The 15,078-nt window shown below is 34.8% G+C and overlaps 2 protein-coding genes across 2 annotated transcripts; one reads left to right on the top strand and one right to left on the bottom strand.

Moving 5' to 3' along the window:
- The first annotated feature begins 1,495 nt into the window (after positions 1-1,495).
- On the top strand, positions 1,496-2,443 carry LOC142445701 (olfactory receptor 8K3-like). The gene has a single exon (XM_075547636.1). The coding sequence runs from the start codon at positions 1,496-1,498 to the stop codon at positions 2,441-2,443; it is 948 nt and encodes a 315-aa protein (XP_075403751.1).
- An 8,759-nt stretch (positions 2,444-11,202) lies between these two features.
- OR5J2 (olfactory receptor family 5 subfamily J member 2) lies at positions 11,203-12,141 on the bottom strand. The gene has a single exon (XM_075548163.1). The coding sequence runs from the start codon at positions 12,139-12,141 to the stop codon at positions 11,203-11,205; it is 939 nt and encodes a 312-aa protein (XP_075404278.1).
- Between the last annotated feature and the right edge of the window lie 2,937 nt (positions 12,142-15,078).

Below are 15,078 nucleotides of genomic sequence, written 5' to 3'. Positions count from 1 at the left end.
AAGTTCAAAACTATCAGCTTCTCTGAGGGAGAAGAGCTTTCTACTCTTCAACAATTAGTCTTGGAAACTCACAGAAGCAGTTCTACTTACTTCCATAGGGCCATTGTGAGTTGGCATCAACTCCGTGGTAGTGAGTGTTTTTGTTTGTTTCTTCCTTTAGTTTGTTTGTTAGTGTGAATGACTCTAAGAGAGGGTGTATATTTTAACTAAATTCACATTAAAGTTATATAAGAATATTTTAAGTAAAGTGCAAGATAGGTAATGCAAACGATTGGCATTTTAACGGACAACTTTTAGCTATAGAGTGGTGTATAGTGTAGGGTAAGATTTAAAGGAAAACATATAATTCAAATAGCCATAATCACACCCCTGATATCAAAGTTAACTCACTCCTGAAGAACACACAAACACACACACACATCTATTATTAGTATACTTGCTATATATATATCTATATATATATAAATAATCAAAAACAACAAAAAAACACCAAGTGCTTGATATTTGAGAAGTATTTCCCAATTCCATAAACCCATTGAAATATTTAATCTTTATTTAGTTTGCCAAAAATGATGAAATATGTGATCCTTATGTTGTTGTCTATAAAGACATTTCATTATCTTATTCTTAACCCACAAATAGAGGTCTACCAGAGACTACATGTGCATATGTCTATCTCCTGGGATTGTTTCCTTTATGAAGACAAACAATCCTCACTATGATGCTTGTTTACACATGTATTCAATTCCTGAGAATGCTGTTTTAATATACATTACCTTTGTCATGGGATTCTGAATGGACTACATTTTCAAACAGTAAGTATATTAAATGTTTCCACAAATTTTTGGAATGCTTTAAAACTTTTATAATGAAATCAACATATTCATTATGATTTTTAAGTCCATGATACAGTGGATATTTCAGTCTACACACTCACATTTAATCTCTTACATTTTTGTTATTGCTTCATACAACAACTCATAAAATTAATCTATACCTACATGAATATTTATATTCATGATCTATATCAAAGAAGGTTAATTCTAGTCTTATTGACACTAGGGATGGAAGATGTGTTATTGTGAGGACCTTTTCTGTATACAGTTATTGTTTAGCAGCCTCCTAAGTCTTTCACAACTAGACATTAGTAGTGGCCTTCTTCTAGCTATGATAAAAATGTTCCAGAGATTGACATATCTTGTTTGAGGACCAAATAATGAATAACCAGGTATCTCTATCTTCCATTTTTTCCTCTGCCCCTTTCCTTTTTGTTCTATTTCTATGTTCAGATGCTTTATTTGTGGAAAGTAGATTTATGTTCAAATATCAATCAATAGTGAGAAGTTTGGGTTTATCTTATTCAATTAGTAGACTTGGATTTAACTTATTCAATTATTATACTGACTTTGTACTAAAAATCTACCAGACGTTTCTACATAAAAGCTATTGACTCTAATAATGTTTCTATCTAGAATCAGTTTCCTGATAGACCTAGATGGAGAAGCACAATCTAACAATGCTGAATGAATTCATTCTGATGGGAATCACAGACCGCCCTGAGCTGCAGGCTCCATTGTTTGTGCTGTTCCTCATCATCTACATGATTTCAATGGTGGGCAACTTGGGCATGATCATCCTCACCAAGGTGGACTCCAAGCTGAAAACACCCATGTACTTTTTTCTCAGACACTTGGCTATCACTGATCTTGGTTACTCAACAACTGTGGGACCCAAAATGCTAGTCAATTTTCTTGTGAGTCAAAACACAATCTCCCATTATTTTTGTGCTATACAGCTAGGTTTCTTTCTCCTGTTCATTGTTAGTGAAATTTTCATTCTGTCTGCCATGTCCTATGACCGCTATGTGGCCATCTGTAACCCCCTCCTCTACACAGTAATCATGTCACAAAGGGTATGTCACGTGCTGGTGACAATCCCCTATCTTTACAGCACATTTGTTTCACTTCTAGTGACTATAAAGGTCTTTAACTTATCCTTCTGTGGCTACAATGTAGTTAGTCATTTCTATTGTGACAGTCTCCCCTTGCTATCTTTGCTCTGTTCAGACACCCATGAAATTGAAATGATCATTCTCATCTTAGCAGCTTTTAATTTGATTTCATCCCTGTTAGTGGTTCTTGTTTCTTACCTGCTCATTCTCCTAGCCATACTCAGGATGAACTCAGCGGAGGGCAGGTGCAAGGCCTTCTCCACCTGCGGATCCCACCTGACAGTGGTGGTCGTGTTCTATGGGACTTTAATCTTCATGTATGTGCAACCCAAGTCCAGTCATTCCTTTGACACTGATAAAGTGGCTTCCCTATTTTACACCCTGGTCATCCCCATGCTGAATCCTTTGATCTATAGTTTGAGGAACAAAGATGTAAAACAGGCCCTACATAGGATATGGAAAAGTGTATGCAATAACGTTGCTAATGCTTGATACATTCTTATAAATTCCATTATAGGCTTTGCGTTTTGTTTGATATGCCTCCACCCGGAATAGGAAGCACAGACATATTCAACTTACATTTATCAACTGATTTTTTCATTCCCATCTCCCTCTTAAGTTCTGTAGCTGATGAAAAAAAATAGCACACAATTTTGAATTCCTGGGAGGGGATAGCAGGATCACAATCATAGTCACAGTATATTTCATTGTATTTACAGTAGAATGTGCTTGTGGCTTTCGAATCAAGCAAGGAGAGTGAATATGCTGAGTGGTAGTCCAGAAATGTATCAGAAACAAAAATGGAGTTATAAGATGTTGGTGTATTTTTTTAATTATCATAATAAACTATGTAGTATTGCCATGTATGTTTATGTAGGCATGTGTTCTGTAAGCCCTTGCATTCGGTTTTAACATTCATAGTCTTCTGAGGGTCTCAGTGTATTGTGATAATTTGAAATTCTTATTTTTTCAAATATTCAAATACCCTGTTTCAGGTCTTGGAACCCCACTATTTTCTCATTAATGCATTTTCTTTCCAAGTCTAACTCAATGTGCATTGCATGGCAAATGGCTTTGTTTTAAACAACCATTTTCTCTGTATAAATAACACCCCCATGAAGATCAATGTCTTAACATCAATTTCAAAGAGGCTCTCTGGTTTGAACATCTCTCTTCAATGCTTGTTCGTATCTAATAGTTTTATTTTTCTGTTTCATCAATTGTTATCCTTTCTTACCTTTATGAGGTGGAAAAAAGGAACTCTGATGGCACAGTCTAACTCTAAAGATCTATAGTTCAGAACCACAAGCCGCTCCAAGGGTGAAATGGCTTTCTACTCTCTTTAAGAGTTGAAGTCTCAGAAACTGAAAGCGGCAGATCTACCCTCTGCTGTAGGGTTGCTATGAGTCATTATTGACTCGATGGCAGTGAGAAGTAAATGAGAAGAAACAACAACAAATTTGCTCACTTCTGTGTGTTTGGGGATTTCTCTGGATAACTAGATAATCTACAGTTTGTTTATGTTTGCTGGCTCCTGACACTGGTTTGACTTTCCTAAACTTTGGCTAATATGCTCTATATGTATTTGGCTTTATATGTATTTGGCTAATATGCTCATTCCCTGTATTTGTGAGAACCAAAGTGGGATAGCCCAGTGGTTTTCATCACGCAACTGCGTACCTTTATGCGTAAACAAGTAGAGTTTTCTACGTGGCAAGAATACAGTTAAATTGCCTTATGGACATAGTTGCTGCATGTTACTCCTGTATTCTTGCTTACTATCATTGTTATTATTTTACATTTTCTAAGATATTATTTAAGCTACTAGACTCTAAACTTCTTTCTTTCATGTCATGAAATAAAATCTCCTTTACAGCGAAATATATTAGAATAACTGTTAGTTGGAATATAAGAAACAAAAAAATAGTTTAAAAACATTGCCATGGAGCTGACTCCAAATCATTGCAACAATAGCTATGGTTTCAAAGCTGTAACTCTTTGGAGGAAAGATAGCCTCATCTTTCTCCTGTCGATTGATTGGTGAGTTTGAACATCCGACCTTTCGTGGGAAGTCCAGTGTTAACCTGATGGACACCACTCCCAGGGTGCAGGCTACATTGTCCTGTGACCATAAGTATTTTCAAAGAACGGAATCAGTTCAGAGGTTAACATGTTCATGATCTCTGCTAGGCAGTCGTAATCTTACATTTATTAAACACCATAGCATATGCATTCGTCAGATTTTCATTCATTTAATCTCCACAGCAGCTCAGAAAGATAGGTTGTGTCCATATTTTTAACTTATAGTGGGGGGGAGTAGAGCTTCAGAGAAGGTAAATAAATTCTATAAGTTCAAATAATAAGGGATAAAAACATTGTCTACATTCTTAAGCATTAGACAAAGCGTTAAACACACATGGCCTCGCTTGTTTCCATTCTCACCAGAACGACTCTGAGTCAACTCTGAGTACCTAGATTTCTGCTTTAATGATGTCAAATCAAGAGGATGGAGAATAAAACTTCACCTCGGCAGCTATCACATTAAAAGAAGAGCAATTGGTGTAGGGATGATAACACACCTTCAGACAATGTTTAGGGAGGGAAAATAAATTAAATGAAGACTATTTGCAAATTAATAAATTGGCTCACAGAAAGCTAATTAGTTGATTTTTGATGAGTGGTTTCATTCAGAAAATAATGGAAAACATAACAAAATGGCTGCAGGAGATAATGCATTTGAAGTGGGGCATGTCCGGGAACTATCACTGAGGAGTAAGAAATGTGATGAAAATAGATGCACAAGGAAAGTCCAATTTGCCATAAATAAATTATTTCTAAACAACAAAAAATAAGATGGAAGTAGAATTTTAAAACAAAAGCACCATCAGTAAAGGAAGTCTCTATTGATTTGTGGAAGTGTGTCAGGGGTTTCTCACCATTGAGGCCACTTCTTTGAAAGCAGGATCTGTGGGGAGAAGATTTATTCTTTGGCTTCATAAATACACATACACACACACATATATATGTTTCAATTCTTGAACAAAATATTGAAAACGACCTGACTTTGTATTTACTGAGCTACTGAAACAGTGGGAACCATCAATACCAACAACAAACTTTTCTGTTGATTTCTTTTTAGGAATTAAACCCTTTTCCTTGAGCTACTGGGTACTGAATGATTCATTTATTTATTGTTTCATTACATGCATGGGGAAAGCATTCCTGAATATAATGGGCACTCAGTTTCATTCTGTTGTTCAGAAAACATTTAGCTATGGGTCAGAACTGATTGATAGCATCTAAAAATACCACCACAATTGGGAGAGGCCGAAATACCGTATGGAACTGGGACTGTTGGGCCCCATGGAATTCTTTTTTGTGCCATTCATAAAAGCTAAGTTTGGAAAGAAGTAGCTAAAAATGTTTATTATTGGGCATTGTCATGATAGAAATAAACATCCAAGATCTCCCATTAACAGTCATTGCATAGCTCAAAAGGAACAATATATTAGATAGGAAAATATATTCAACTTGTCTACTCTATAGTTGTTCATTGCAGGAACTCCTGGAAATAAAAGAAAATGAAAGAAAAAGGTATATATATGAGAGAGAGAGAGAGAAAAGAAGTGCTTAAATATTCAAGTTAAATTTTATTATACATAGTGTGTTAGTCTGGGTAGATTAGAGAAACAGATTCATAGACACTTATATGTATATAAGAAATAGGTTTATATACAAGAGTAATTGAATATTGAGAAAACACCACAGCCCAGTTCAGATCCAGTCCATCAGTCCAGTGGTAGCCCATATGTCCGATATGTCAACACTATAAAGAGAGATCATGTGCAGCAGGTTTGCCCAGCACAGTGAATCTTTTGATTTCTTGACCGTGGATCCAAGTAAAATGAAACCTTGACAAACTTGATATTGTCGTTGTTTATCATGATGCTAACTATTGGTCCACTGGTGACAATTCTGGCTTCCTTTACATTGAACTGTAATATATACTGATGTTCACCAAAAAGTACAAGTCCTACTGTCATCAACAAGGCTGTGCCACTGTATACCACAAGTTATAATAACCATCCCTCTAATCCCGGTGCTACATTTTATTTACATAATCCATAGGCTCAGATGATTCGCCTATCGTTCAGTTGAACTTGGTGAGAGGATACAACTCTGAGGTATGCTTTCCCTTGATTTTCCACGACGCAGTGTGTCCTTGAGCTGCTCATCTGAATACCTCTTAGTCTCTATATGGGTTCTGTGAGCGCACAATGAATTATTCTGGAATTACTATTTATCTAAAGTTATCCCCAGTTTACCATGATCTACAAATTTGCACAATCAATAAACACAAGTAAACATCTATTTGGTATTCTCTGCTTTCAGCCAAGATCTATCTTACATCAGCAGGGGTACCTCATATGTAACGACCTCTTCTGAAACCAACTGGAATTTTTGGCAGCTCACAGTCAGTAAACTGCTGCAACTGTTTTTAAATTATCTGCAGTAAACCTTAACTTGTATGTGATAATAATGAGTTTGTTCAGTAATTTCCACATTTCTCATTGGGATGGATACAAATATGAATTTCAATCAGTTGATTGTCCATATTATTACCTTCAGAATTTCCTGGCATATGTTTGGACAATGAAAAAAAATACAAAATCTCAATGACATCCATATATAAATGTATTTCCCTTTAAAAACTGATGTTATCTCTTTAAGAGATAGCGAAATAAATCTTCTATGGCACTACAAGGAATATGAGTTCAATATTGGAAATAAGTATGCATGCAATGAGAACCACTTCTTCAATTCCATATCCTGTAACACAGGATGATAGCTTAATCAGAAAATCTACAGGGTGAGGCAAAAATTAGTCATTTACATATAAAAATGGGAAAACAGAGTGATTCTGGATGTTGATAAGTGACTTAATTAATTCCGGAGAATGACACGACAAATGATATGGAAAAAACTGGAGAAATCATTCTTCCTGGACAGTTACATGGGTTTTTATACAGTTGTGGGTTAAGTATATGTAAAAGATATCTCTACATGCGTAACATAAAACTAAAATGTATTTCATAAGCGACCTCTATAAGATTTGGAACACAATATCATATTTCTTTAATTTCTTCTGTTGTTATTTTAATCCTAATTTCTTATCCTGGCAAAATGGAGATAACAGGGACCTGAGGACTTGATAAAAATAATTTCTTTCTTTTTAACTAACTTTAAACAACTATACTTGCTAAATGAAATTCTTTGAACATTCCTATTCACAGTATATCTTCTCAGTGATTTAAAATTTTATGAAAAATGATTTTTACATAACAGTCCTTTAAGGCAAATCTTTAGCAATTAAATTATTTGTATAGTTATGTATTTTATGCAATCCTTGGTCCTTCTGACATCTATATAAGCAAAACCATAAGTGCTATTTTTCCTACCAAATCATAATTGTGTCTCTGAAGTGTACCAGAGACACATGTAAACCACAGTTTTTGAGTGGATTTCAAGCTCACATTTAATCGTAGCCCTAATATAAGAACAGTTGGTTATTATGACATGGCTCTATTTGTTACTCACCCTGATGAAGATATAACTGAAGATATGATGCTGTATCAATGTGGGGTACGGAAATCAGATAGTGTCTGGCCATCAGAAACAATAGTGTCAGGAATCTTAAAGGAATTTCTTAAAACAAGCAGTCATCTAAGTGAAGGATTAGCTAAGTCCATGTGGAACAAGCACACCAGCCTGGCTTGATTCAAGAATTATAAGTCATAAAATCCAACCCCATAAGGAAGCAGTATTAGACCTTAAATTCTAAACACAATGTTTTCAGAATATGACGGATAGTAGTTGTGGTCACTAGATGATCTGATATGAGCCAGACACTCCTAGAGCACTGATGCTGTATTGGTTATGCCATGGGCTGTGATACAAAATGTCAGCAGTTCCAAAATCACCAGCTGCTCCACAGGAGAACAATGGGGCCCTAGACTCCGGTAAACAGATATACTTACAGAAACTCGCAAGGGCAGGTCTATCCTCTCTTATAGGGTCACTATGGCTTGGCATCAACTTGACAGCAATGAGTTTGGATTGTTTTTTGGAGACACATGTGGCTAGGGGAGGAGTGCAACCTGTCAATCAGATTGCAGCCCGATGACTTCTCCTGGGTGTCATAAACCTTTTGGTAGACAAGTTCAAGGCACTGGGAAGTGCTTGATCTGCCGCTCCACTTTTTTTGGCTGCTGGAACTCTGCCTGCCTCAGGGAGCAGTCTTCTGTGAGCTACTAGATCATGAGAACTGTTGGCACCCTGCCATTTTCCTATCAATCTTGGATCTAAGTGACTCTCACCCATTGATCTGTGATTACCCTGCCTTCCACTTCACTTTTGGGCACCGGCTACATGATTTGAAGAGGGCCTTATGGACTCTAGCTGCACTGGGTTGAAATGCCATCTTGATGCGAAGTTGCTTCTTAATGTAAAGCTCTTTCTTGTACATAGATTAATGTCACTGGATTGATTTCTTTATAAAACAGTATCCTAGAACAGTAGTGGTAGCCCATAATTTATTTGCAAATACTTTATGTGAATTAAGTCTCCAGTGAATTCCCACAGACCATTGTCTAGGGATCTAAGTTAACTTAATGACAGAGCATTGTACAGTTGACTTTTGACAGCTGTTGCTAGGCTACTATGTAAAATTTGATCTCCCCTTTTAATCATTTTAAATTTATTCCAGTGTTAAAATATTTTCTGTTTTCTTAAAATCGAGGTGTACTCTATTTTATTTGGTCATTTTTGCTGCATCCTTTCTTTGTATTTCTTTGTTTTGTATACTTCTTTTTATAGAGAATACAGGATAAGTAACTTGATAGAGTTAGTAGCTGGATTAATAATTCTTAGGGACATGGCAAGGGAAATTGGGGAAAATGTTGAGTCAACAACAATGAGTACAAGAAAGAAGTAAATCTTCTAAAGTTGAAAGTGGTGATTATTCCACAACTCTTATTAACGTGATTGGATTATTGAATATATGACATGTAAATGATGCATCAATAAAACCATCTTAACATAAAACAAACAAAAAATAAAACAAAATATGTAGAAGTGGCTTATGCTGGCATTGTAATTTAAGCATTGGGACACCAACTGAAGGGTCAAAGGTTTGAATCTATCACCTGGTCTAGGGAGAGAGATTAGGAAGTTCATTTCTATAAGGATTAGAATCATCAGAAGCCCTAGGAAGTAGTTCTACTCTGTCCTATTGGTTTCTATAATCATATCACTGCAGGGAGCAAATGGATTAAAAAAATCTAGTGCAGATATCACACTTAACCATGAAATTATGTACATAATTCCTATGGTAAGAAACAAGTGAAAATATTTGCTGTCAACTTATCTATTTGACACCATAATGGAGGCTCCACTTTGCAACAAGAAAAGGAACATAAATTAAAAGACACATATATGGAACAAATGAATAAAAGCATCTTTATTTGCAAGTGATTTGTTTGTAGAGAAAATAATCTTTAAAAAATACTAGAATTAATAATTTATTATAACAAGAGTGAAGAAGAATTAATGCATTTGAATTATGATACTGCCAAAGAATTTTGAAAGTACCATGGATGGCCAAAAGAACAAATACACCTATCCTGGAAGAAATACAGGCAGACTGCTCCTTAGACGGAAGGACAGCCTCTGACTCACATTTGTTGGACATGGTGTCAGAGAGACCAGTCTCTGGAGATGACCATCATGTTTGGTAAAGTATAGGGACAGAAAAAAGGGGAAGGTCCTTGACAAGATGGTTTAACCCAATGGCTGGCTTGAACATAACACAATATTGAGGGTAACGCAGGACCAGGCAGTGATTCATTTTGTTGTTTTTGGAGTGATATAAGTTGGAATTGACTTGAAGTCATCTAATAGCATCAACACATCAATATCATAAAATGTACAGTCAACATTCATGATCCAATTGTATCCTGTATCCTATCAGTAAAAAATTTGAAGCTCATGAAAGTATAATTTTTAGCAAACCCAAACATGTGACATATCTATACATACATAAAAATATATATACAAGACTGGCAAGATTAGAAACTGAAAACTGGTGAAATAAATCAATGATGGGTAGATATGTACTCCTCATGTACTGAAACACACAATATTGTAAATATATGAAACTCATTTATAGATTGAACAACATGCTGACTAAATCTCAGAAGAAATAAAAACCTGATTTTAAAATGTACTGAAGGGAAAAAAATAAAAATACTCAAATATGTGTCTTTCGTGAGTGATTGCTATATATATTTTAAATTAATCCATATACAATGTTTCACGTTTTTATCATTAAAATAACCAGGTTTACAATTATGTGTTTATTATAGGAAAAACTGAATCCATTTCCACATTTTAAATGTAGCAAGTTGACAGGGCTCATCTGTTCTTTGTAAACTATAAAGTATCATAATTTAATATTTCTACAATTCAATGCATTAAGAAATGCAACATGTACTAAATTTAATAGTCAGTAAAGGATCAAAAATATGGGGAAATAGTGCCTAATTGCTTATTCATATACATTTTAATATAATTGCAGCTTTACTTCCCAAAGAATCTTAATGGTAAATATTATAATTGTGTAGTAAAAGGCATCTCAAAAATCACTGCCACTAATTCTGACAGAATCATCATATAAATGATTAAATCAGTCGTAGCATGAACAGAAGACAATGCACTCCGAGGTTCATGGGTGCATGGTCCACAACAGCAAGAAGATGGAAACAACTTAAGAATGGATAAAGAATCTTTGGTACATACACACAATGGAATGCTATTTCTCACTAGCTAGAAGACCGTGATGAAATCACAAGGCAACTCATGGAGAGCATTATAGTAAGGGATATTAGTCTATCTCAAAATGACAAATATTGTATGAAGCCAATGTTAGAAAGTGAAAAAATAGAGAGACAAAGTTCTGTATTCAAAGTTTAATGTGATGAGACACATGTAAAAAATAGCTATATGACTTAAATAGCGTTCCTTTTCAGACTGATCTCTTCAGATGTGAGCAAATAGGGGAAAGGCCTGAAAAATCTTAAAAATGAAACAAATAAACAAGAAAACACTAGGAATTTAAGCATTCATTCACAAAATATACAAACACAAATGACTGAGAACTGACATAGGCAATATTGTAAGGTCAAAATGGAAAGTCAACAGGGAAAATGTTTCATTTCTATGACCCTTTTCACAGCATCTTTGACCTCTTTGTTTCTCAGACTATAAATCAATGGGTTTAACATGGGGATCACCAGTGTATAGAATACAGCAACCACCTTCTCCTGCTCTACCGAATACTGGGAACTCGGCTGAATGTAACTGAAGCTTAAGGTCCCGTAGAATATGGTCACAGCAGTCAGGTGGGAGGCACAGGTGGAGAAGGCTTTCCATCTGCCTGCTGCTGAGCGGATACGCAGTATAGCAACAACGATGAACGTGTAGGAAGTGATGACAATCAAGAAGGTTGCCATGGCAATGACTCCAGAGAAGGTCAACAGCAACATTTCATTCATGGATGTGTCAGAACATGACAGCTTTAGTAGCGAAGGGATATCACAGAAAAAGTGGCTGACAACATTTGGCCCACAAAAGAACAGTCTCCCCAAGCTTATCGTATGTACTAATGAGTTAATTGTTCCACATATCCATGAACCAGTGACCAGCACGACACACTTTCTCTTAGACATGGCAACAGTGTAAAGCAAAGGATTCACAATGGCCACATATCGATCATACGCCATCACCGACAGCATGAAACCTTCTGTGGTAACAAACATCCCAAAACACAAGTGCTGCACCATGCAGGCAGGGAACGAGATCGTTCCCTCCACCATCAGGAGGTTTATCAGCATTTTGGGTGCAATTGCAGATGAGTAACAGGCATCTACCAATGAGAGGCAGCTGAGGAAGAAATACATGGGGGTGTGGAGTTTGGGAGTGATTCGAATTAAGAAGATCATGCCCAGATTCCCCACGACGGTAATGCCATAAATCACCAGGAACAACACAAAAAGCACCACTTTCATTTCAGCCTGATCTGTCAGGCCCCAAAGAATAAACTCAGTAACAACGGTGAGATTCTCCTCGGCCATTTGCTTGTTTGCTTTCAGAACATCTGTTGTAAAAAGAAAAATGTGGATTACTATTTAGATTTGATGTGAAGAGTTACTGATCCATTTTTTGAATTAATAGTATTTTTCTGACTGATATTCCTTATCCATAAAATTAATAATGTCTAAACTTCTTTCTTGGGAGTCCTGATGGCATAGTGGGTTAAGTGTTGGGCTGCTAACTGCAAAGTCAACAGATTGAAATGACCAGATTGAAAACTGTTTCAACAGATTGAAAAATAAGGCCTTCTACTACCATGCACGCTTACAGTCTTGGAAAACCCGCAAGTTCAGTTCTCCTCTGCCTTATAGGTTCTCTGTGAGTTAGATCGACCCAATTATCAGTGGGTGAGACAAAATTCTTTCCAAAACTCCCTGCATATTGCAAAGGGTTAACCTGTTCACTGATGGAAAAAAACATTGGTGGCTTGAAGCTACCCAGAGACACATGGAAAGAAAAGCCTAATGTCTACTTGTAAAGGAATACACACAGGAAAACACTGGTGACCACAGTTCTATTCTGACACACGTGAAGCTGTCAAGAGTTTGGGGTAAACCCCTCTGGCAATAGCCTTGTTATCGTGCAGAATACATTGGAAAGTCGATTTTGTTGTAGATGCACTTTGGTTAAAGTTTAACATCTTATCATTTGATTTCCTTTTTTACCCATTGATATTTGTTCTAGAGTTTTACGTTTTCTTTCTTTTCAATTGAGATTTTTATATTTTTCTTTGTTATTGTTGTTGGTTTTATGTTTGTTTTGTTCTTTTTACTATGTTTCTCTGTACATTGAATCCAGGATAGATAAATCTATAGAGGCAGTAATGGGATTAATCATTTCTTGAAAGAATGGCAGGGGACGTTGCTGGAAATGGGAAGCTAAGACAAGGTGTGCAAGAAAGAAGAAAACGTTCTAAACTTGATTGTGATGATGACTGTTTAACCCTCCATAATATGATTGAACTATTGATATGCCAGTCAATAGTTGCCAATAAAACTGTTTTAAATTATATGTCAATTATATGCCCATAAAATTGTTTTAAAAAGTTCAAATCATTATAATCACCATTTTTGTATTTGAATTAATTTTCTTCCTAGTTATTTTAAAAGGTGTCATTATTTTAATTGCAGAAACTAATATGCAAATAAGAAAAATGAAACCTTTGTCTCAAAATTTCACCCTCATTCTGAATGTCTACCTTAATAACAAAATAATACCAGAACAAAGAAAATGTAGATGATAATTAAAACTAAGAGGAATATGCACAATATGTATAATATAATAATTAAACAATCTTTCTGTCCATCTATTTTAAAAGTAAAAGAATTAAATTTAAATTCTACAAAATTATACCTATCAAGTGATGACATCTATAGGACAGAGAACTGTAGAACTGACTATGGGTTTCTGAGACTATAACTCTTTACCAAAGTAGAAATTTTCATCTTTCTCCCAGTTTTTACAAGTGAAAATAAAATGAAATAAATATGTTTTTTTTTTCAAATTTTTTCTTTTTTTAGGAATGATCAACAAATATGACAGTTGGGGAAAGTAAGATAAACAAAAACTTATAAGCCTGAAATTTAAGAATTATATTGTCATAGATATAATTCTCCTGTTCTTTAGTTGGTTACTTTTTTGTATCGTTCTAACCGAATATTTACCCATGAAATATGATCTTATAAATAGGAATTTAATTTTGAATATAAAATCACTTAAATATATTAATGTGAACTTATATTAAATACCCAATTCAATGAGCCCCTAATAAAATATTTTTTAAAAGGTAGTAATAATAAGATAAGGAGTTAGCTTTATACATTTAAAAGTTAACACCTAGTTATAATGCTGTCATATTTGAAACTTTAAATTCTCTTAAGAAGAAATGCTAAATATTAAAATATTCAAAGAGGTAAGAAGGCAATCAAGTGAATAGATTCCACTTACCAAAGACAGAAGATAGTTTAGGATAACCGCTTATTCATAATGTGCATTTCTATTTTCCTGGTTTTTAAAAATTTATTCAGAAATTATAATAGTTAATATTTAAAGATCAGGATGATAAATACTTTAATAGTAGAAATTTAATGATCATTCTAGGTAAGTAAAGTTTAGGCTTAATTTAAGATGTACAAATTAATAGAAATAATTTTCTATTGTTGTTTCCTCAGAGAGGATAAATTTGAAATAGAGGCAGGTTTATATGCATTTGGTTATAATGAGGCCAGAATCTGTAAATAAGTTCCTGTGCTGATTAAACCAGTACAACCACAAAAACAACAAAATTACTACTTGGATGGTATTCTTGGTGCTCAAGAGAATACTGAATGTGTCTCCATGGTACTTATTTCCTCTAAGGTATCTAATACAAAGAATATTACAAAGAGTGGAGGGAATTAGGTAATAATGGGTGAGAAAATAGTAGAAAGATCAATCTTAAATGACTAGTCTGAAATGAAATAAATATTAAATATATACTGTGGACTGAGTATACCTTTGACCAAATAGGAATGCATAAACAGAATTGTGTTAGATCATAACCATTTTTAAAAAGTAACTTCTCATAAAACAACACCCGACCTACCTAACCCACACACATCTTCTAATAGACACTATTAACTCATAGTATCTCTATAGGACACACTTGGGTTGCCCTCTTTGGAGCTACCAACACATTTTAAAGTTTTGGAAAATAAGATAAATAAAAATGTATAAGCCTGAACATTTAAGAATTTAATTTTTATAGATATAATTTTCATGTGCTCTGTACTCTGTGATATTTTAATAGTTCTAACTGATAATTTCCTCAATGATAAATAAGCATATGTGTATATATATACACTCACACACACATTCACTGAAAAAGACCTTACCATTTGTATAACTCTAATTTTTGAGGTCTGAGGGTACTTGAAATG

This window comes from Tenrec ecaudatus, chromosome 4 (genome assembly GCF_050624435.1).
Source record: "Tenrec ecaudatus isolate mTenEca1 chromosome 4, mTenEca1.hap1, whole genome shotgun sequence".
NCBI lineage: Eukaryota > Metazoa > Chordata > Mammalia > Afrosoricida > Tenrecidae > Tenrec > Tenrec ecaudatus.
The sequence above is the reverse complement of the archived record's forward strand: the minus strand, read 5'-3'. Positions and strand labels throughout refer to the sequence as shown.

Coding starts and splice junctions, on each gene's coding strand:
- OR5J2 (XM_075548163.1), bottom strand. CDS start 12,141: ATGGCCGAGGAGAATCTCACCGTTGTTACTGAGTTTATTCTTTGGGGC.
- LOC142445701 (XM_075547636.1), top strand. CDS start 1,496: ATGGAGAAGCACAATCTAACAATGCTGAATGAATTCATTCTGATGGGA.